This window comes from Megascapheus bottae, chromosome 13 (assembly GCF_031878675.1).
Source record: "Megascapheus bottae isolate mThoBot1 chromosome 13, mThoBot2.hap1, whole genome shotgun sequence".
Classification (NCBI taxonomy): Eukaryota; Metazoa; Chordata; class Mammalia; order Rodentia; family Geomyidae; genus Megascapheus; species Megascapheus bottae.
In genome coordinates this window covers 29356140-29379034 of record NC_143521.1, presented here as the reverse complement: position 1 = coordinate 29379034, position 22895 = coordinate 29356140, and the positions used below count along the sequence as shown (strand labels likewise).

At 39.8% G+C, this 22895-nt stretch overlaps 2 protein-coding genes across 7 annotated transcripts in view; one reads left to right on the top strand and one right to left on the bottom strand.

The window, feature by feature from the left end:
• Positions 1-258: 258 nt before the first annotated feature.
• Positions 259-22895, bottom strand: part of Ppat (phosphoribosyl pyrophosphate amidotransferase) — a 58882-nt gene continuing 36245 nt past the window's right edge. For all 3 annotated transcript variants that reach the window (XM_090343548.1, XM_090343549.1, XM_090343547.1), the window contains exons 2-11: positions 16553-16619; positions 14623-14829; positions 11848-11960; positions 11616-11761; positions 10452-10524; positions 6720-6871; positions 6200-6327; positions 5327-5548; positions 2173-2293; positions 259-551 (exon numbers count right to left, since the gene is read on the bottom strand). In XM_090343548.1, coding sequence (XP_090199674.1) covers positions 355-551; positions 2173-2293; positions 5327-5548; positions 6200-6327; positions 6720-6871; positions 10452-10524; positions 11616-11761; positions 11848-11960; positions 14623-14826 — 1356 coding nt within the window. In that variant the 5' untranslated portion in view covers positions 14827-14829; positions 16553-16619 and the 3' untranslated portion in view covers positions 259-354. The remainder of the gene's footprint in view (positions 552-2172; positions 2294-5326; positions 5549-6199; positions 6328-6719; positions 6872-10451; positions 10525-11615; positions 11762-11847; positions 11961-14622; positions 14830-16552; positions 16620-22895) is intronic.
• Positions 17356-22895, top strand: part of Paics (phosphoribosylaminoimidazole carboxylase and phosphoribosylaminoimidazolesuccinocarboxamide synthase) — a 36973-nt gene continuing 31433 nt past the window's right edge. For all 4 annotated transcript variants that reach the window (XM_090343538.1, XM_090343537.1, XM_090343536.1 and 1 more), the window contains exons 1-4: positions 17356-17743; positions 20495-20584; positions 20864-21304; positions 22512-22601. In XM_090343538.1, coding sequence (XP_090199664.1) covers positions 17356-17743; positions 20495-20584; positions 20864-21304; positions 22512-22601 — 1009 coding nt within the window. The remainder of the gene's footprint in view (positions 17744-20494; positions 20585-20863; positions 21305-22511; positions 22602-22895) is intronic.

The window sequence follows — 22895 nt, the reverse complement described above, 5'->3', positions numbered from 1 at the left end:
CATCTGACTGTGTCACAACTCCTAGGTTAATCTCTTGTAAATCCTTTAAGCATGGACTTGACAAACACCATTTAACTAGCTGCCTTCTCTGATCAGGTGATTAAGATTGGCCAATGCTTATATACACACACACACACACAGACACACACACAGACACACAGACACACACACACCCTGCATGTTGAATCATATGCAATTAGAGGGTCAATTAGAACACTTCGGTACCCTTTTCAGAAAAAAACTTCAAAACTTCTAAAGGCAAATATAAGCATATGGCATTTTATTTTGTAACAATTAAGCAAATAATATAACCACTTTTTGCTCAGCATTCTTCTGGAAGTATAGTTCCCTCAGCTACCAGTCTAGTTCTACAGGGTATTTGCCAGTGAGACAAGCTGTACAATGACCAGACTTTTCAAAATATTCCAGACCATTTCCATTTTCTTGAATCCTAATGTCATGAGTTTTCACTTTTTGTTTTTTAAATTTTATCTTTTCCTGTACAGATGAAACCAGTCCTTCTACTGACAGATACACAACACTGTTTGCTCCTGCAGGGACAAAGAGGGACAAACAAAAGTTGAGACTTCCTTTAGCAGGAACAAATACTTTGACAGAGCAAAATTTATATCAGGAAAGAAATTCTCTTTAGCCTTTTAGAAAAATGTTTTAGCCAATCTTGGGGCTTGAACTCAAGGCCTGAGCACTGTCAAGGATAGAGCTCTCCCATTTGAGCTTCAGCACCACTTCCAGCTTTTTTCTATGTATGTGGAAGTGAGGAATCGAACCCAGGTCTTTGTTCATGCTAGGCAAGCACTCTACCACTAGGTCAAACTCCCAGCCTCTCTTTAGCCTTTTCTTAAAAAAAAAAAAAAAAGAGGGGCCGGGAGTTTGGCCTAGTAGTAGAGTGCTTGCCTAGCATGCATGAAGACCCAGGTTCGATTCCTCCATACTACATACACAGAAAAAAAAAAATGCCAGAAGTGGTGCTGAGGCTCAAATGGTAGAGCTCTAGCCTTGAGAAAGCCCAAGGACAGTGCTCAGGCCCTGAGCTCAAGCCCAGGGCTGGCAAAAGAAAAGAAAAGAAAAGAAAAAAACAGGCTTGTAATATTAGTAGGCAAAATTGGGAAGATAAAAGTTCTGAAGTTTAAAGTGAGCCTGCAAAACTCTCTTGAGACCCTCACCCAAAAGTTAAATGAAGCTGGGTGATGTGGCTCATGCCTGTAATCCTAGCTACTCAGGAGACTGAGATCTGAGGATTACAATTCAAAGCTCTTATCTCCAATTAACCACTAGAAAATCAGAAGTAGGGCTGTGGCTCAAGGAGTAGGGCGATTCTTCTCCCCCCACCCCCTCCTTCTCTCTGGCTGTGGGGATTAAATTCAGAGTATTTATACATATTTCTAGAAAAGTTCTCTGCTTACTTGTAGATTAACATTTCCTGTTTTTTGTTTTGGTCAGTCAAGAACTCTGGACCTGAGCACTGTCCTTGGGCTTTCCTCAAGACTAGAGTTCTGTCACTTGACCTATAGTACCACTTCCAGCTTTTCTATGAATGTGGTACTGAGGACTCAAACTGGGGTCTTTGTGCATGCTAGACAAGCACTCGAGCACTAGGCCAAACTCCCGGCCCCAATATTCAAATTATTTATATGGCAAGACTTAAGCATGATTAGAAGAATGATACCACCAAAAGTAACCTGTCTGAAAGCACAATGATTAAATATTTGATATTTATTTATTGGCTGGTTTTTGTTAGGGCTTGAACTCAAGTCTCATGATCTACCTAGGCATTTGGCTGGTGGAACTAAGCAGTTTAAACCACAACTACACTTCTGACATGTTGCTGGTTAACTGGAGGTAAGAGTCTACAAACTTTTCTAGGAGGGCAAGTTTTGACTTGACTAGCTGGTCATGGAGCTTGAATTTAGGTCCTAAGTGTTGTCACTGAACTTTTTATTGTTGCCAGTTCTGGGGCTTGATCTGAGAGACTGGGCACTCTCCTTAGGCTTTCTCGAGGCTAGTACTCTACCACTTGAGCCACAGGGCCAGTTCTGGCATTTTCTGTTTATGTGGTACCTGAATAGTCAAACCCAGGGCTTCATGCATGCTAGGCAAGCACTCTACTGCTAAGCCACATCCCCAGTCTTGTATACAATTTTTAATACCTACCTAGGTATTCTGCAAGATGTTCAAATTCTGGTTTGTTGGCAATCAGCTCTTCTTTTGTGGGAATGTTTATTCCCATGAAGCATGGATATCTAATTGGTGGTGAAGCTACTCGAATGTGTACCTTGGAAAGAAATTAAAATATTCAGTTTACATAAAACTTCTCATTTATCATGCAGCATACAATTGACAGCTGAGTCAGTAACAACAGGTATAAGGAAAATTATGAAACTTGCTTCACTAATACATGAGATTTGTATTTTCTTTTACCATCTATGAGTAAGTTTTCATTTTCATGTTCTGTCAACATCTGGATGGTACTTTTGTCTATCTTTTATTTTACCATATTAAATATAAAGCTTTAATTCACTATGCTGTAACAACTATCTACTACTTTTTGATACACAACTATTTTTCCCAATTATTTTTTCTTTTTAAACTTAATCTTCAAAGAAATTTTATAGCTAGGTCCTATTTAATCACACCAATATATCACTTTGTATCATACTTTGCTAAACTATTCGTCTATAGACAGATATGTAAGCCATTTCCAGGTTCTTTGTTTTTTTATTGTTTTGGGGTTTTTTGCCAGTCCTGGGCCTTGAACTCAGGGCCTGGGCACTGTCCTTGGGCTTTCTCAAGGCTAGAGCTCTACCACTTGTGCCACAGCACCATTTCTGGCTTTTTTCTATGTATAGGGTACCAAGGAATGGAACCTGGGTCTTCGTGCATGCTAGGCAAGCACTCTACAACTAGGCCAAACTCCCGGCCCAAGTTGTTTTTTGTGTATTGTGCCTTATCATTTTAAGAAATGTTGAACACTTTTTTTTTTTGGGGGGGGGGGGCATTCCTGGGCTTGAGCTCAGGCCCTGAGCATTGTTCATGGGATTTCTCAAGGCTAGAGCCCTACCACTTGAGCTACAGTACCACTTCCAGCTTTTTCTATGTATGTGGTACTGAAGAATCGAACCCAGGCTTTCCTGCATGCTAGGCAAGGGCACTATCCCTGAGCTCTTCAACTCAAGGCTCTGCCTTACCCATTGAGCCACAGTGCCACTTCCAGTTCTCTAGTGTTTAACTGGAGATAACAGTCTCTCAGTATTTAGTGCCTGGGCTGGCTTTGAACCTTGATCCTCAGATCTCAGCCTCCTCAGTAGCTAGGATTATAGGCATGAGCCAACACAGCCATCTCACCTTTATTTTTACTATATAATCAGCACAGAATTTCAAAGAATGAGATTATCATACTCATTACCCATTAAAATGGATGAAGTAATAATTTTAATATATTCTAGAGCTCCAGCCTTGAACAAAAATCTAAGGGAAGAACATACAGTTCTGGAGTTTAAGTCCTAGTAGAGGCAAAGGAAGGAAGGAAGGGAGGGAGGGAGGGAGAGAGGGAAAGGAAAGGAAGACAGAGAAAGAGAGAGAAAGAGAGAAAGAGAAAGAGTGTACAAGAGAAGAGAGAGGAGGAAGCAAAGAAAATTTTCACTCAAGACTAGCCCTCTACCAACTTGTGTCATATCTCTACTTCCAGCTTTTCACTGGTTGAGAGACAATTCTCTCAAAAATAGGAAAGACATAATTTCGTAAACAAAATGAAAATAAAAGAGGCTTAGTTCAAGTGACAGAATGCTGGCATTAAAGAAGCATGGAGCCGGCTGGGTGCTAGGGTCTTATGCCTATAATTCTAGCTACTCAGAAGGCTGAGATCTGAGGATCATGGTTTGAAGCCACTCCAGGCAGAAAAGTCTCTGTAAGACTTTTCTTTTTTAAAGTTTTATTAACATTGGGTTTTTTACATCATAGTTCAAATGTCATGTTCTACAAACAAGTATTCAAGAAAGGAATCTCTATGCAACCACTGGCACATAACCTGTAGGACTTATATCCATTTAACCACTCAAAAACCAAAATGGCACTGTGGCTCAAATGGCAGGGCTAGCCTGAGCACCAGAAGCTCAGGGACAGCACCAGGCCCTGAGTTCAAGCCCCACAACAGACAAAAACGAAGAGGAAGAGGAAGAAAGAGACGGGGGAAAGGCGAAGGAAGGCGAAGAAGAAGAAGAAGAAGAAGAAGAAGAAGAAGAAGAAGAAGAAGAGGAGGAGGAGGAGGAGGAGGAGGAGGAGGAGGAGGAGGAGGAGGAGGAGGAGGAGGAGGAGGAAGAGGAAGGAGGGAGGAGGGGGAAGGGGGAAGGAGGGAGGAGGGGAAAGAAGATGAGGAGGAAGGGAGGAGGGGGAGTCAGCAACAGCAGCAGTAGCAAACTCTGGGTTCAAGACTTAAAAAAAGAAGTCACCAGCTGTATTAGTTTACTAGTTCCTAATAAAACAGTGAAACCAGGAATTGCTCTTTCTCTAGTTACAGAAGTCCCAGAACACATCTTCTAAAATAAGGCTGATTGTTTTTTGTGTTTTGTTTTTATGTTCGTCATGAGGCTTGAACATAGGGCCTAGGCACTCTCTAAACTTTTTTTTACTTAAGTCTAGTGTTCTATCACTTTGAGCCACAACTGACATTTTTCTTGGGAAAGATTTTATTAACACTAATTTTTACATCATATTTCAAATGTGATGTTTAACAAACAAGTATTCAAGAAGGGAATCTCTATAAGCAATCACTGGAACATAGATCTTAGAACATAATGAAAATTAAGCTGAGGGCTTTTATGTCAGATATATATCAATCTATATAACATTATGTCTAAAGCGTACATATCCAATTGACATTTTAAAAAAACCCAAACTTTCGGGGCCGGGAGTTTGGCCTAGTGGTTAAAGTGCTTGTCTAGCATGCACGAAGACCCGGGTTCGATTCCTGGGTACCACATACGTAGAAAAGCCGGAAGTGGTGCTGAGGCTCAAGTGGTAGAGCTCTAGCCTTGAGAAAGTCCAAGGACAGGGCTCAGACCCTGAGCTCAAGCCCAGGACTGGCAAAAAAAAAAAAACAACAACAACAAAAAAACCCCCAAACTTTCATGTTAACAATTTCTATTAATTTATTAAGCAACACAAGCCCTTCCAGAAGTAAAAAGAGTTACTGGGATTACTTCTAAATTAAGTTCTAAATTAGGAAATGTGGCTAGTTTGATATGTTCAGACTATTAAACTCTCTTATCAGCAACGTTTTCATTCCCATGTTCAAAAAAGAAATACTTACCTCTTTTGCACCAGATTCTTTGAGTAATTTTATTATGGGTGAGATGGTATTGCCTCTTACAATTGAGTCATCTATAAGAACAATTCTTTTGTCTTTAAAGTTGTCTGATAATACTCCAAATTTTTTTGCCACACCAAGTTGTCTTAATCTCATGTTTGGCTGAATGAAGGTCCTTCCTACATATCTGTTTTTACACAGCACTTCCACGTATGGAAGTCCACACTAAGAAGAAATAAAATACACAATCAGCAGCAATATATGGAACACTTCAGGCTCTCATTTTTTTTTTCTCTATCTTGTTTTGCCATTTGAATACACAAAACTTCAAATTTGATATTATTCTGAATTTTTCATTACAAGAATAAATTTTTTTCCTACTACTTAAACTATGTATGGGAGTGGAAGGAAAGATTCTTTTTAGAATTTGTAATGTTTGCATCTACAATGGACATCTTGGGGATGGGAGCCAAAGCTAAACATGAAATTCATTTGTGACTGGTAGACTCCTTACACACATGGCCTCAAAATAATTTATATAACACTAAAAGTGTATGTCTGTATTTTGCCAATGAGTAGGTATGGAAATTTCCATTTGTGACATTAAATTGGTTGTCAAAACTTTTGGATTCTGGATCAAATATGGCATATCTGTACTACTACCAAACTTGTTATTAATTCATGATGTTATTACAAACAAAAAAGAATAGGCCAACATATGCTAGTCGTTAGGTGAGGTTTTTTGGGGGTCTTCAGAAGACTGCCATTGAATGAAAAGCAGCTTTTCTCAGTAAGTTAATGAGTTTTTCTTCATAGGCCAAGAATTCTTATTCTACTAGGAGAACAATTTATTGCATATAAATTAAGAGGAAATACCTTTGTTGCGTAACCAAGAGCAGCGGGTGTAGCAGATTCTGGAACAGTGCTAACCATGTCTGCATCCACAGGGGCTTCAATCGCCAGCTGCTGACCACAACGGTATCTGACTGTATACACCATTTGTTCTGGTGTGTTTGGAAAAGGAAATTGATTATTTCTACTTGGCATGCAACCACTGTTCTAAAAGGCTAGTGCTAGAATTCTAGCACTAAAAAGAAAAGCAATATATAAAACAAAATGGAAATACACAAATTAGGAATCAATTGTATGGTACATCTAAAACCTGACCTGAATGCAGTCCTAAAAATTAATCCTTTATTCCTAAAAGAAAATCAGATCTCAGAATTGAGTTGAAAGAAAATAATGACCTTATTATTTGCAGGATAAATAATGTATGTACAATATATAATTATGGGCCTCCCTAAAGTCATGAGAGCTCATGAGCCAGAAGCTGCCATGTTTCAGAGAGACAAATGAGAGGTTTCCATCAACAGTTAAAGAAAACAAATCTTCTTACCTTCAAAGACACTATCTGGTCTTGCAAAATAAACATATTCAAATATACAAAAAGCCATTGGGTTTCCTTCAGACCTTGGTATAATGTCAAGAGTTCGGACATTATGTCTGGATATTTCCACAATTTCCCCAGGCAAGACTTCCCGATAATATCTTGAAAAACAATGTTAAGACAAAGGAATTCTAATAAATAAATATTTAAAGCTGACAATGGCTCCAATTATAAAACACAGAGTTGCTGTATCTACTCAGAAAGAGTAAATACCTTTGAGTCTATGATGGTTCTAAAAAGTGAAAAAAGGGGGCCAGTGCTTGCCTAACACAAATGAAGACCTGGGTTTGATTCCGTGGTACTATGAATGTAGAAAAGACCAAAAGTGGTGTTATGGTTCAAGTGGTAAAGCTGTTATCTGGAGAAAGCTTAGGCCCGGAGTTCAAGCCCCAGGATTAGGGAAAAAAAAAAAAAAAAATGAGAAAAAGGGGCCGGGAGTTTGGCCTAGTGGTTAAAGTGCTTGCCTAGCATGCACGAAGACCCGGGTTCGATTCCTTGGTACCACATACATAGAAAAAAGCCAGAAGTGGTGCTGAGGCTCAAGTGGTAGAGCTCTAGCCTTGAGAAAGTCCAAGGACAGTGCTCAGGCCCTGAGCTCAAGCCCAGGACTGGCCAAAAGAAAAAAAAAAAAAATGAGAAAAAGTCCTAGTGCTTATGGCTCATACTTGTAATCCTAGCTACAACAGAGGCTGAGACCCGAAGATCCTGGTTCCAAGCCAGCCCTGGCAGCAAAGTCCCCAAGACTCTAATCTCCAATTAACCACCAGAGAACCAGAAGTGGCACTGTGGCTCAAAGTGATAGAGCACTAGCCTTGAGCAAAAGAGCTCAAGGACAGTACTCAGGTCCTGAGTTCAAGCCCCACAACAGACAAAAAAAGACCCCCCCCAAAAAAGGGTTGATACGATTAAAGTACTATATATACAGACATATCTATATAGTCATATAAAAACCCATTTTGTAAAATGATAAAAGTAAAAACATGCTTCTGATAGTAAGTTAAATTAGAAATCTTACAAATATCCTACTTTTTTAATTTTTGAAAAAGTAAATGAAAGTGCAACAAAATTAAAGAGAATAATAGCTATCGAGATGCATTGTATTCATATACTACTTTGTTAATTGACACCTCCCTTGTACAACTGAATAAGATAGCAATAAAGAAAAATGAGGACCATGAGTTTGGCCTAGTGGTACAGTGCTTGCCTAACAAGCATGAAGACCCAGGTTCAATTCCTCGGTACCACATATATAGAAAAAGCCAGAAGTGGTGCTGTGGCTCAAGTTGTAGAGCTCTAGCCTTGATGAGAAAGCCCAAGGACAGCGCTTAAGTCCTGAGTTCAAAGCCCAGGACTGGCAAAAAAAAGAAAAAGAAAAAAGAAAGCTGAACACTGCAGTAGCTCACACCTGTAATGTTAGCTACTTAGGAGGCTGAGATCTGAGGATCACAGTTCAAAGCCAGCCTAAGGACTAAAGATCATGAGACTCTTATCTCAAATTAATTATTAGAAAAGTGGGAAGTAGAGCTGTGACTCCAGGGGTAGGGCGGTAGCCTTGAGTTGAAGAGTTCAGGGACCAGGCCCAGGGGTAAGGCAGTAGCTTGAGCTGAAGAGCTCAGGGGCAGCACCCAGGCCTAGTTCAAGCCCTATGATCCACCTCCCCCCCCCAAAAAAAAAAGGGACTAGATTTATTCTGTGATGAAAAGTTCTTCCTTTCTAAAACCTTTGGTTTGGTTGTTTTTGTTTTCATTTTTGTTTTTCCGGGGGGGGGGGGGGAGGGATGGTCATGGGGCTTGAACTCCAGACCTGGGCACTGTCCTTGGGTTTTTCTCAAGGCTAGTGCTCCACTGCCGGAGCCACAGTACCACTTCTGGATTTTTTACTGTGTATGTGGTACCAAGGAATCCAAGGAATGGAACCCAGGGTTTTCAAGCATGCTAGGCAATCACTCTACCACCAGGCCACACTCTCAGCTTGTCCTTGAGCTCTTAAGCTCAAAGCTACCACTTTACCACTTGAGCCAAATCGCCATTTCCAGTTTTCTGGTGATTAATTGGAGGTAAGAATCTCATGGACTTTAGTGCCTAGGCTGGCTTTGAACCAAGATCAGCCTCCTGAGTAGCTAGGATTACAGGCATGAGTCACCAGCATTCAGCTCTTTTGGCATTTTGAAAGATGACACTTTAATGATTAGGAGGCATTACAAGTCTATGTAAGTCATACAATTTAAGAGCACAATGAATATAACAATGCATTTACAAATATTCTCTTACATCAGAGAAAATAATTTTGTGTATATACCAAAAGTGGGTCGGGGTATAATTGCTTATTGCTATAATCCTAGCTACTTGGGAAGAAAAGACAGAAGACTGTGCAGTCTGAGGCCAGCATGAATAAATAATGGGACCCTATCTCAAAAGCCAACTACGGTGGTGCACTTTTGTAATTCTAGTCATATAAGTGGCATAGGTAGGAGGATTGGAGCACAAGACACTTTCTTAAAAATGAAGTAAAATGGGACCGGGAGTTTGGCCTAGTGGTAGAGTGCTTGCCTAGAATGCATGAAGACCCAGGTTCGATTCCTCAGTGCCACATACATAGAAAAAAGCCAGAAGTGGTGTTGTGGTTCAAGTGGTAGAGCTCTGACTTTGAGAAAGCCCAAGGACAATGCTCATGCCCTGAGCTGAATCCCAGAACTGGCAAAAAAAAAAAAAGTAAAATACATAGATTAATATGTATCTATGACATACAAACCCTCAGACTAATTTTAATTATGTTCTAAAATCTAAGTGCCAGCGATTGTATATAAAAATTTCCTTCTTGAATACTTGTTTGAAATATGATGTAAAAATCAATGTTAATAAATGTTTTAATAAAAAAAATCCCCCCCCCCAAATGAAGTAAAATCGGCTGGGGTGGAACATGAAGCCATGAGTTGTACCAATTTAAATAAAACTTTTTTTTTGGTCAGTTCGAGAGCTTGAACTCAGGGCCTTGGTGCTGCCTCAAGGCTAGCACTCTACCACTTGAGCCACAGCACCACTTCCAGCCTTTTCTGTGTATGTGGTACTAATGAATCAAACCCGGGTCATGCATGCTCCAAGCCCTAAAAATCCTTTTATTAAAAAAAAGTAATTTTTTTGCCAGGTGCAATGGCTCACACCTATAATCCTAGCTATTCAGGAGGCTGAGATCTGAGGATCAATGTTCAAAGCCAGGCCGGGTACAAAAGGACCTTAGACTCATATCTCCAATTAGCCTCTAGGAAAACAGGATGTGGGGCTTGTCTAAGGGTAGGGTGGTAGTCTTAAGCTGAAAAGCTTAGAGACATTGCCCAGATCCAGAGTTCAAGCCCCATCACCCCCCCCCCGACACACACACAAAAAGTAATTTTCTTTTCTTTTTTCAGTGCTTTTTCCTTTTTTGAGTTGTTTGTCCAGATCAAATTCCTAGTCAAATAGTGCTTCCATCTTAGCCTCTTGAGTAGCTGCAACTATGAGTTTGTCATCTAGTATGAAAGTATGTTTTTTTGCTGTTGCTCTTGCTATACATATAGCTCAGGTTAGCCTCAACCTCAGGATTCTCCTTCTACAACCATCTAAGTATTGGAATTTTAAGTGTGAGCCACCACCATGCTTGCCTGAAAATTTTCTTAAAACAGAAAAACTTACTGAAGTGACTTACCTCGCACCGATAGATAAAAAGCTACATGATTCTGAGGACACCACCCATCCTTCAGTTTCTGATGTTTTCTTTCCTGTAAATCACAGGATAAAGAGGCAATTTCAATACCACAGTTAAACGTTAAATAAACAAAAACTCACAGTTACACAGGAAGTGGAAGTCGGAGATTTTGGTCCAAGGCAGACTTTAAATTAGAATAAAATACTGTCTGTAAAGCAACCCCAAAATAAAAGGACTGGGGGTGTGGCCTCAAGAGGTATAAGGTCTCACCTGGCAAAAACATGGGGCCCCCAATCCCTAGTATGGAAAAAATGGGAAGGAAAAAAAAAGGACACATAATCCTCATTTGACATAATCCAACAGTCCTTTCTAGAATTATGATCTCATGGCTTGAATAAGACATGACTTGATAATTTTAAAAGCTTGACTAATTAAAAAAGAAAACCACTAAAACATGAAAAAAATAGGAATGTCTACTAAATTTATTGAGACCCTTGCTCATATGTAGTCAGATAAATGCACGTTGTATATGTGTATATGCCTGGCAACAATGGGCGTGGGCTCAGGGCATCACATCCTCTCTTGGCTTTTTGGCTTAAGGCTGGTGTTCTATCAATTGAGACATACCTCCCTCCCCTTCTGGCTTTCTGGTGGTTAACTGGAGATAAAGAGTCTCATCCAGACAGTCCAGGCTGCTTCAAACTTCAATCCTCTCAAATCTCAGCTTCCAGGGTAGCTAGGATTATAGCATCCAATTAAAGAAATGTTCTTTTAGCCAGGGGAGGTGGCTCACACCTCTAATCCTAGTTATTCATGAGGCTGAGATCTGGGGATCAAGGTGCACAGCCAGCTCAGGCACAAAAGAGTCTGTGAGATTCTTATCTCCAATTAACCACCAGAAAATTGGAAGTGGTGCTGTGTCTGGGTAGGGTGGTAGCCTTGAGCTGAAGAGCTCAGGGACAGCAGTCAGGCCCAGAGTTCAAGCCCCACAACTGACTAAAACAAAAACAACAACAGCAACAAAAAAACAACTAAGAATGCCAATTTCTTTTTTTAATCTCCACTCACCCATAAGTTTGTTATACTTAAAGATTTCAGGACTGTAAGTAATTAAAACAATCCCAAAAAAGGAAAGAAAATTGTTTTCCATCTCAAGTTTATTACCTTTATCATTTATATCAGAAACTGGAATAAGACGACCAATACATAGGGGACGATTTCCATAAGGATCCCGGACTGCATAAATAACATCTCTGTGCATTATAATCAGGGAGTATGCTGTGGGTGCTTCCTTCATTAAATTTTTAATCCTGGAATTCAGTAACAATGCATCACATTAGCCATTAACATAACACAAGACAAAAGTTCTTACTACCAGAGCAGCTAGTACAATTACCTTGCTACCCAGTCTGGGGTGTCATCTCGTTCTTGAGGAGGGGTGTACGCCAGTAACTGGGTAATCATTTCACTGTCAGAGCTTGTTGACAGACCAATGCCATGACGCAGAAGCTATATACAAAAGAAAGATGCTATCAGAAGGGAACTCTCCATTTCCCCCTCACTTGACAGCCCACGTAGGATATCAAGTAATTTGTATTCACATACAATGTATGTGAATATTAGTAAATTCATCTCTGGAAATTTTCAAACTGAAAACTACAATCAAAATGTTCTTTTAGAGGCATAAAGATGTTTTTGCTGTTTTATCATTTTCATTTTTTAAACTGAGCTTCTCTGCGATGGATGAGGGAGTTTCTGTATTTCTCCAGAGCAAACATAGGCAACCACATTATATACCTGTACTAAAACCAAGTGAAATCGAGTAGATATCTTTAAGCATTACAAGTAATAAACCGAAACAATTTACAATACACAAGACCTGGAGAATTCAACTACCAATAAACATCGAAAGACTAAGTTTAAAACTAGCAGACAGAACTGAAAGGGAGAATGGGGGTTGAATTGTGGGCCTTTTACAACCCTTAAAAATCCTGACCATGAAACTGGGAGTTTGGCCTAGTGGTAGAGTGCTTGCCTAGTATGCATGAAGACCTAGGTTTGATTCCTCGGTACTACATCCATAGAAAAAGCCAGAACTGGTGCTGTGGCTCAAGTGGTAGAGCACTAGCCTTGAACAGAGAGGTAAGGGACTGTATCCAGTCCCAGAGTTCAATCCCAAGGACAGCAATTAAAAAAAAAAATCCTGACCAACAGAATTTTTGTGACCAACAGGACACATTTCCCTTAGAATAGTATACAATAGTAGTAATGCAAAATGAATTTGTTAGTAGCAGTGGTGGTGGCTTCCTATCCACCGTTATTATAGACAAGTGTCAAGGATCAACTACATTAACAAGTACTGAAGACATAGTAACACTATTTCAGTGTACTCTAGTAATTAGGAAGTTCTGAACTAGAGCAGCATCACAGACAAGCCCAGGATGACTTCAGTGGACACTATAGAAAATTTTCAGTCAATAGCTAAAAGGGTAGATATGAAATCTATCATCTGAGTAAAGGGTATGCTTACAATTAAACTGTTATTATTTCTAAGTGGTGAACTTATAGTAATTTACTTCATAGCTCCACTATTGTGATTGCCTGAATTATTTATTTATTTATTATTTTGTAGATCATGGGGCTTAAACTTGCCTGGGCACTTCAGCTCAAGGCTACCACCCCACCCTTGAGCCAAGCCCCACTTCTTGTTTTCTAATTATTAATTGGAGATAGAGTCTCAGGTCCTTTTGTGCCTGGGCTGGCTTTTAAACCTTGATCCTCAGATCTCAGCCTCCTGAGTAGCTAGGATTATAGGCATGAGCCAGTGTGCCTGGCTGCCTGAATTATTTAAATGAATTATATTTTTATCATTTGTGGGAAGAAAATAATGTATACTATAGTCATAATAATGTTGTAGCCATGAAACTGAGACAGATTAATACTCCCCAAGGGTGTCTGGCTAGGAGACAAACATTATACATATTATGTATGTTAATGTCAGCACAGATCTGTGTTGCAAGCATGGTTTTAAGTTTTTCTCTTTCTTCCTCCCTCCCTCCCCTTGCCTTTTTTTGAGTGTGCCAGTTCTTGAACTCTTGCTCACAGTAGGAACTCCACTACTTGAAACATGACTCTAACCCAACCACTTTGCTGGTTAGTTGGAAATGGAATCTCACAGATTTTTTTGCTTGGCTTTGGCCCTGGTTTTGGATCTCAGTTCTCCAGGCCTCAGCCTCCTGAGTAGTTAGGTTTACAAGTGTGAACCACCCGTATCTGGCTTGTTTTTAATCTTTGAATAAAGGAATAAGCCATTAGGCCACTTGATTGAAAGCTGCCAGACACTTCCCAATATTGGCCAAAGCAGCAATTGCCCAAGAGGAACTGAACCACTGCCTGGAGATGGGCAGGTTCAGCAGGCAGCTTGGGAGCTGCTACATAGTCTTCTTGGCCCCAGTCTCCATTCAGACACTGCAGTGACTCCTGAAATTCTATTCAAGATGTAGCAACTGCAGTTTGAGCTCCTGCCATTTTCAGGAAATTCTAGGCACAATCAAGCAGTTGCTTCTACAGTGATTTCTTAAGCTGTCACCAACAAAAATGAAATTGTTTTTCAGTCAGCTCTTAAGGGAGACTTATTTCAGCCACCAATATCTAAAGGAGACTTTTGATCAGCTATGCATAATACAGAAAAGACTTGTTCCAATAGAAGGGAACCACTGCCCCAGACCTGACCTGTGGAACTGGGCTAATATGTAACCCCAAATCTAGGTTGAACTAAATTTTAGGATACCTATTTGGTATCCTCTAGAAAACTGGTTGGTGTGAAATACTTCCCCAACCCCCTCATTTAATCTACATGCTAGGCTGAGTTTGAATGTAGCAAACAGTTTGCTTTCTCCTACCTCACATGAGCTAGCGTCACAAATTTCTCTGTGTTTCTAATAGCAATAATTAATCAATCCTCAGTCAATTCTAAATCTCAATTTGAACACACCATACTTCAAACTGACCTTGGAGTAAAATTATTAGAATATGTAGTATTAGAATACTTGGTGTTCACTGCAGTTAGATAAACGTTGACAATAACTGCAACATACTTTTTGCCAAGGCTTCCAACTTCTTTTTATCATTAATCTGATTATGAAAATAAAAACATTTAAAAAAATCTTACCTTTTTCCTTAATCGAGCAGCATTTACCAATTCACCATTATGTGCCACGGCTATTTTCCCATGAAGTGTTTCAACAACAAAGGGCTGACAGTTTTCTAGTTCACACTTTCCTGTAGTGGCATATCTTGTATGTCCAATTCCAAGATTTGAAACATATAATTTCTTTAAGTTGTCTTCAGTAAAAACATGATTTACAAGACCCATTCCCTTGAGAAACAAAAGTCAAAGTGTATCTTAGAAAACAGACCTATGAAATGAAATTTTTATACAACTAGTTCAAGATAACAAGTAAAAATAATACAAAACAAAACAGAGCTAATTCAGTTAGTAACAAAAACCTTTTTGCCCAGGTAATCCAAATTAGACAACATAGTTCACTTTCTCTGTGCTTGAGAATTCTAGTCTTAAAGAAAGGCAAGGAAAAGGGGAGGGGAAAAACAGGAGGGGCTTAGAGGTAGGGAAAGAAAAACATAGCTTTAAGGCTTATAAGGCATTCATTTTTAAAAATGTATTGAAATTCATGGGGCCAGGAGTTTGGCCTAGTGGTAGAGTGCTTGCCTAGCATGCACAAAGACCCGGGTTCAATTCCTTGGTACCACATACTTAGAAAAAGCCAGAAGTGGTGCTGAGGCTCAAGTGGTATGTTGGGGCCTGACCTCCATCTCTGAGGCCTGATTCTGGCTCAGCTGCAATTAAAGGGCTTTGGCCAGGCATTCACTCCTTGCATACCTCTCTTAAGGCATCTCTGTGTACATGACTCGATTGAGCCCCCAGCAGCTTCGTGGGTCTCGCCACTTTCCTGCACCTGTCCCACCCAGTACCTGAAAGCCCCACCCAGAACCTTAGTGGTAGCACGGTGGCCCTCTTCCTATTGACTGGCTTCCCAGTTCCCACTTTCTCCTACCCTAACAGTATATAACTAATTGTCTGACACAATAAAATGAGAGAACAGCAGATCAGATCAGCAGAGATCAGCAGAGAGATCTGATGCGCTTTCATGGCTAACACTGCTTCTGACTCAGCGTGGTTTTTTCTTCCCCGGTAATTGGGGGAGGGCTGGGTCACCGATACTTACCATCTCACTCAGCTCCAGGTGGACTACAGGCTGGCCCTGTGTGTCCCTCCCCATTCCTGAGTTGCTGCCCCAGAGAGAAGCAACAGTGGTAGAGTTCTAGCCTTGAGCAAAAGAAGCTCAAGGATAGTGCACAGGCTCTGAGCTTAAGCCCAGGACTGGCAAAAAAAAAAAGTTTGTAATGTTAAAGTATTTATGGTAAAGAAAAATGAGATCGTTTCACTATGTGGCTCCAACTGGTATGCTGCGCCTTTCTACCCACCCTCCTGCCTCTTCCTCCCAAGTGCTGGAATTACAGGCACTTATGACCATCACACCTATTTCCTATTTTATGACATTTTTTTATTAAAAAATGTCAGAATATATGCTCTGCATTAAAAAAGAAAATCAAAACATCTTCGAGTACTTAACTGACCTTCTACTGAAGTCAGCAAACAAGAACTGCATCCTAATTCGATAAATTTCAATATTATAGAAAGCTGGAAATGTACAGTTCAAACACTATTAATTCAAATTATGAATTATTCATAACTCGTGAATGTCCTATTTATCACCTAATTTTTCAACATTCAGTCCAGCGCTGGTGGCTCATTCCTGTAATTCTTGCTACCCAGGAGAGGTTGGGGATTGAGGCCGGAAGGAAAACCAAAAAAATCCAAAAGACACTCATCTTCAAATAACCAGTAAAAAGCTCAAAGTAGAACTGTGGTTCAAGTGGCAGAGGACCAGCTCTGAGTGAAAAAACTAAGGGAAAGTTAGAAGTTAAAGCTCCAGTTACAACACACACACACACACACACACACACACACACACACACACACACACACAGAGGCAATTGTTTTCAAGATTCAAATTTACCTTATGTACTTTAAATGTTGGCACTGAGCTCCCATCACTGGTCACAATTCCAGCACTCTCCTGACCCCTGTGAATATACAAAAAACACCAATTGATAAATGTGCCCAATTGATCAGCTTTTTCAGCACTTTATCAAACATTCCCAGCCCAAGAAATTATTCTTAAGAGAAAATGGCATTAAATATATTTGCAATGTGAAAAGCAAAAAAAAATTATTTTACTGAATTCCCTATCAAATACTAAGCTAAAAATTCATATGCATAATACTACTAATAATATGCATAATTCACTATGAGGCTAAATAGTGACTTGGAATTTTTTTAGTGACATGATATGGTTTCTAAGTTCATCAATGCTAGAAAACTAGGTGATTTTATGTCGGACAAAAATGAAAGCATTAGCTATATATCTCAAAAGCATGTTCTTAACATCAGCTCTAAACCTAAAAAAACTCTGCCAACCATTTGCAAACAATTTTTGAAAATCAAGGACCACAGCAATTATATAAGAAAGCAAGTACACACAAAAAGACAAAACAGGGTTCTCACTCCCTTTTTCCTCAAACAGTAAAATTTTTCCTTAAAGCTGAAAATAACAAGATCAGCAATTATGTAGATTCAGGCTTCTTTAATCACAAAGCCTGTTTATTTGGCAGTTTCTCAAGTTACTCCCACAGGAAGCTTGAACCAGTTAAACTAGATCCTTTCAAGCTCTCAGGAGCTTACTGACAACCAGCTGTCTGGTTTCCTAGGAAACAAAACTGTTGGCTAGAAATAGTGAATCATTTCCAGGTCACTTTCAACATGGAGAGTGGAGCAGGAAAGCACTGGACTAAGGAGGAGGTTCAAGCTTTATTAAGTGTCTGGGCAGAAAAAAATATACGAAAACAACTTTATGGAACACTGAGAAATAAAGGAATATTTATTTACATTGCTGAAAGACTGCAATCATTAGGAGTATACAGAGACTGGAAACAGTGTCGGGCAAAGTACAAAAACCTCAAATATGAATACAGAACAGTTAAACATGCCTACAACTCTGGCGACAGCTCCAAGACTATGAAGTTCTACCATGATTTGGATGCCATCCTGGGGCATGGACCTTCCACACAACTCACAGACGATCAGGCTGCAAGTGGCCCCCCGTCCCTGGCAATGCTGAGCACAAGCACAACCCCAGACACCATTGAAGGTAAAAAAAGAACAAGTATTAACTGGTTTTGTCTGTTTTTCTTTTGTTTTACAATGTTCCTGTACCAAAAGAGTGCTAGACTTCTGAGTGTACATATGAGAAAAACAGCCTGAAATATCAGGTTAAAAAAAAACCCAAATTTTATATATATATATATATATATATATAGAAAGAATTTTTTAAGATGGTAAATACTACTCTGTACATTTATAAAATATGGAACAAACACATTAAAATGTATTCCTTGTGTCTTAATTATGTTTCAGGTGGCTTGAAAGATGGGTTAGGTTCAAAAAATATCTTAGGTTAAGAGTGGCAAAAAAGGGAGAAATACCAAAAATACTGCTAAGTGGCTATTTTCCCCATAATTCCAGACAAGACAAAACCGCTATTTTAATATTCCCATTTCTTTAAACTTATAAATAAAAATACTAAATTACCCAAAGGGCTCCTAGGAATTAGGATTCCCCCAGGAAATTCTATACTGGGAATAAAAGTGAGATCATGTACAAGACACTAAAAGAAACCCAGTTTTCTGGGAAAAATTCTATATCCATTTGCATATTTCTCTTTTCAACGTTTCTACGTAAGTTTTAGCACATTCTACGGGCAAGGTGGAGGCAGACCAACAATTTCTGGCCAAAACTGTGAATAAATTTATTTTTTCCATTTCTCTGTGCAGTCTGCAATTTTTTTTTGGTGGTTGAGGGACTTGAACTCTGGGCCTGGGTACTATCCCTGGGTTCTTCAGCTCAAGGCTACCATCCTACCCCTTAAGCCACAGTGCCATTTCCCATTTTGTAGAGGTTAATTAGAGATAAGAAACTCATGGTCTTTAGTGCCCAGGCTGGCTTTGAACTGAAATCCTCAGATCTCAGCCTCCTGAGTAGCTAGCTAGGTTTACAGTTGTGAGCCACTGGCACCCCGCTACCATCTGTCATTTTAATATAATAAAAGTACCAAATGCAATGAAGCTTAAGATGATAAACAATACAGTGTGAATGAACACTGGACTAGCTAAACTTTGTTTACAGCTCAAAAATAAAACTTTACAAAACCAAAACACTCCACTTAAAATACCTTATAGGCACTCGAGCATAGCCCAGTGGTAGAGTGCTTGCCTCATATGCACAAAGCCCTGGGTTCCATTCCTCAATACCACATACACAGAAAAAGCTGGAAATGGTGCAATGGCTCAAGTGGCAGAGCACTAGCCTTGAGCTAAGTGTCCAAGGAGAGTAACTAGGCCCTGAGTTCAAGCCCCATGACAGGCAAAAAACAAACAAAAAAACCTCCTTATAGCATTTGAGACACTGCATCAGATTCTGAAGAAGCTTTACAATCATTAACCATGCTAAGCAATAATTACAGTACTTCACTTAATCACCCTGAACTCTAACATTTAAATGCTGTCAGTATTGGCTAATAAATAAGTCACTTAGCGTTTGAAAAATCCCCAATTTTAACCAAAGGCTGATGAAACTGCAGAAGCTAATACCTCCTTCGAAAGAGGTATTAGCATTTTCATGTACCCCCAGAACCCCAAATTCCATAGCTTCACTCATAAGCAGAGCCTTATATCAGCAATTTAACCAAGTATGATTTTCCAAACCCCCATTATAAAATCAAAACCTCTCTTTCCCACTTGGCTTTCCTATAAACAGCTTCTATCTTGGTAATGCTGTAATTTCTGTAATAGAGAAATGGTTGAGTGTTGAAGATATTCTCTCCTGGCCCCCCCCCACCCTTTCTTTTTTTGCTGGTCCTGGAGCCTGAACTCAGGGCCTGGGAGCTGGCCCTGAGCCCCCCCCACCCCCCCTTTTTTTGCTCAAGGTTAGCATTCTATCCCGTGAGCCACAGTGAGCCACAGCTCCATTTCTGGCTCCCCCCCACCTCTCTGCTCCACTCCTTTTTTTTCTTTTTTTTTTTCTAGGGGCTAGAGCTGTGCTTAAGCCTCTTCATGCTTAAGGCTATAGCCCTCTACCACTTGAGCCACACCGTCACTTTCAGCTTTTTCTGAAGTAGTTTATTGTTCCATTCATATTACACCAAGCAGAATTTCATCACCTCTTGGACAGATTGTTAGTAACTCCTTAACTGGTGTCTTAAGTTTCTGCTCCTTCCCACATATCTTCTTCAGTGCTACTAAAACAAAGTATGGCCATAATAAATCTGTTTTCATGAGTATAATTAATTCAATTCAAGGTACTATTGCTATCAGTTATGGTAATTTAATTTACATTTCTTAAGACTTTTAATTATTTTTTTAAGCTAAGTATTGGTACTCAAACTCAAGACCTGGGTGCTGTCCCTTTGCATTTTTCATTTAAGGTTGGCACTCTACCACTTGAGCCACAGTTCCACTTCTGGATTTTTAGGGCTTAGTGGGAGATAAGAGTTTCACAGACATTCCTTGGAACTGCAATCCTCAGGTCTCAGACTCCTGAGTTGCAAGGATTACAAGGGTGAACCACTGGTGATCAACTTCCATTTATTTATTTTAATCCTAATACTGGGGCTTTGACCTTAATGTTTTTCATTCAAGGCTAGTACTCTATCACCTGAGCCATAGCTCCACTTCTGGTTTTAGGGGGTTAACTGGAGATGAGAAGTTTACACTTTCCTACCTAGGCTGGCTTGGAACTGCAATCCTCAGATCTCACCTTCCTGAGTAGCAAGGATTACAGGCATTAGCCACTGGTGCCCAACTTCCATTCCATATTTCTAAAAGAAATTCTGTTCTCCTTCCAGGCAAAAAAATGTCAGTACCATCAGAACATAAGGAAGATACCTTGGGAAATTCTTTACTTTTGGCTTCTTGCATCAGGCCACCAGCACTAGGTACAGTATGATGGGCCAAAATTATAATACAGTTGATCTAATTTCAAGTTGCAAATTTTGACTCAAAAAATAGAAAAAAGAAGGGGATCAAATGTGACTAAAAATAACTTTATGTTACGTTTTGTACCATTTACTCATCAGTTTAAGGAATAATCTAGGTTACCAACTTGTTATTCTGTCTCCTAAGGATAAAATTACTTTCTCTAACAATACTGGTGTCTCATCATTTATCATGCCTGATGTATACAATCCATTGTATCTCTTTCTCTCTCCTCCCAGCTGATGCAGGAGTCTCAACATCGGCAATGGAACCCCCTAATAGTTCAGCTCTTATCCCAATGGTAGCAAATGAAGGAGGAAAACACTGGACTGTGCCTGAAGTCAGGGCTCTACTAGGGATCTGCTCAGATAAAAACATACAACAACAACTAGAGGGAACAGTAAGAAATAAAAAGATATTCGAACAAATTGCACTCAAGTTGCAGAAAATTGGAATAGAGAGAGATTGGAAACAGTGCAGAACAAAGTACAAAAACCTAAAACATGAATACAATACTGTAAGAAGAGCTCAAGACCTTGGTATGACAAGGAGTATGAAATATTTTACTGAGTTAGATCACATTCTGGGACAGGACAAAATGGAGAAATCTCAAGAATGTGATTGTCAAGATGTGGACAAAATCCCACCATGTACTGACATAGAAATGGAGGATCAGTCAGGTAGGAAGAAGAGCATTTTTTTTTTTTTTGCAAGGGGAGGGAGGTGACAGAATTGGGGTTTGAATTCAGGATTCACTTGCTAGGCAGGTGCTCTACCACTTGAGCCATACTTCCCAGCCCAGCTTTTTTTGCTTTAGATTAGGTCTCCGATAGTTTAGATAATGTCTCCTGCTTTTGTTTGAAGTTGTTCTCAATCTTCAATCCTCCTATTTATATCACCTGAGCTGGGGTTACAAGTGTAAATCACCATGTCCAGGTACAAGGGAGTTTTGTGAGTGTGTGTGTGTGTGGGGGGGGGGGGGGGATCTGCCAATACTGGGGCCTGAACTCAGGGCTTGGGCATTGTCCCTTAGTGTTTTTGCTCAGGGCTGGTACTCTACCACTTGAGCCATGGTTCCACTTCTAGTTTTTGGCCAACCAGAGATAAGAATTTCACAGACTTTTCTTCCTGGACTGGCTTTGAACTGTGATCAGCACACCCCAGGTTCTTGAGTAGCTAGGATTCCAGGCACAAATAGGTGTGAGCTATCAGTTTTTAGTTAGGAAATCCTAATTTTAACTGAGCTTCTGTGGAACCTTGAAGCACTCTGGACTTACGCCTACACTGTGAAGACAGAACAAGATGGACATGACCACTGACAGTGTAATCACCAGAGTTCTACAGACTTTACTATCTGTCGAGAAGACAGGGAATGGGGTGGGGGAATGACAGAGACTGAAGATGGGACAATAGTGATGAGAGAAGTCTCAAAACATTTCACCAAGAAAGAAACTGGTATGTTACAAAGTTATATTGGCCTTTTAGAATTAAAAGGTAAGACATTTAGAGATAACTTAGTCCAACAGCATTGCACAATTTGATGTGCACACTATCAATGCTGTAGGTATAGCTGAAGATGATTACATATCAAATATGTCGGAAGACCTAGAGATTTACATATGCCCAATACCTACTGACCTAAGGCAAAATGATTCTTGGGTTCTTTTGTGCTCAGGCTGGTTTTGAACCTTGATCCTCAGATCTCAGCCTCCTGAGTAGCTAGGATTACAGGTGTAAGCCACCGTGCCCTGCAGGCAAAATGATTTTTACAGTGGGTAATCTCAACTACAGAAAAAGTCACATAATATCAGGTACATGCTAAAATAAAACAGTACCACAGACTTTAAAACACCTCTAACAGGTAATTTATATCTCCTTATGTCATAGTCATTGTTGCAGAGGTTAGTGAAGATGACCTGGTCGGAAATAAGTCTGGACACACAGGAGTTTCACATGCAAAACAAAATTCTGACTTAGGTAAGTAAGTACTCTGCTTTTTTAAATTTGTGTGACTAAATACTTAACAGTAATACAGGATGTTAGTATTGACTGAGTTATGCATCACACAAAAAGGTGAGGCCCCAACTCTCCACATGTGACCACAGGTCACAAACAATTCAGGTTAGATGAGGTCATGAGAATGGGGCTTTCCTGACTGGTTTCACATACATTCATTCTCACACAAATTATTAGTCTCCAGCATCAAAATTCTGGACTCAGGGCTCAGCAATTGGTTTCAACAAGTCCTCTAGGTGATTCAGATACATATTG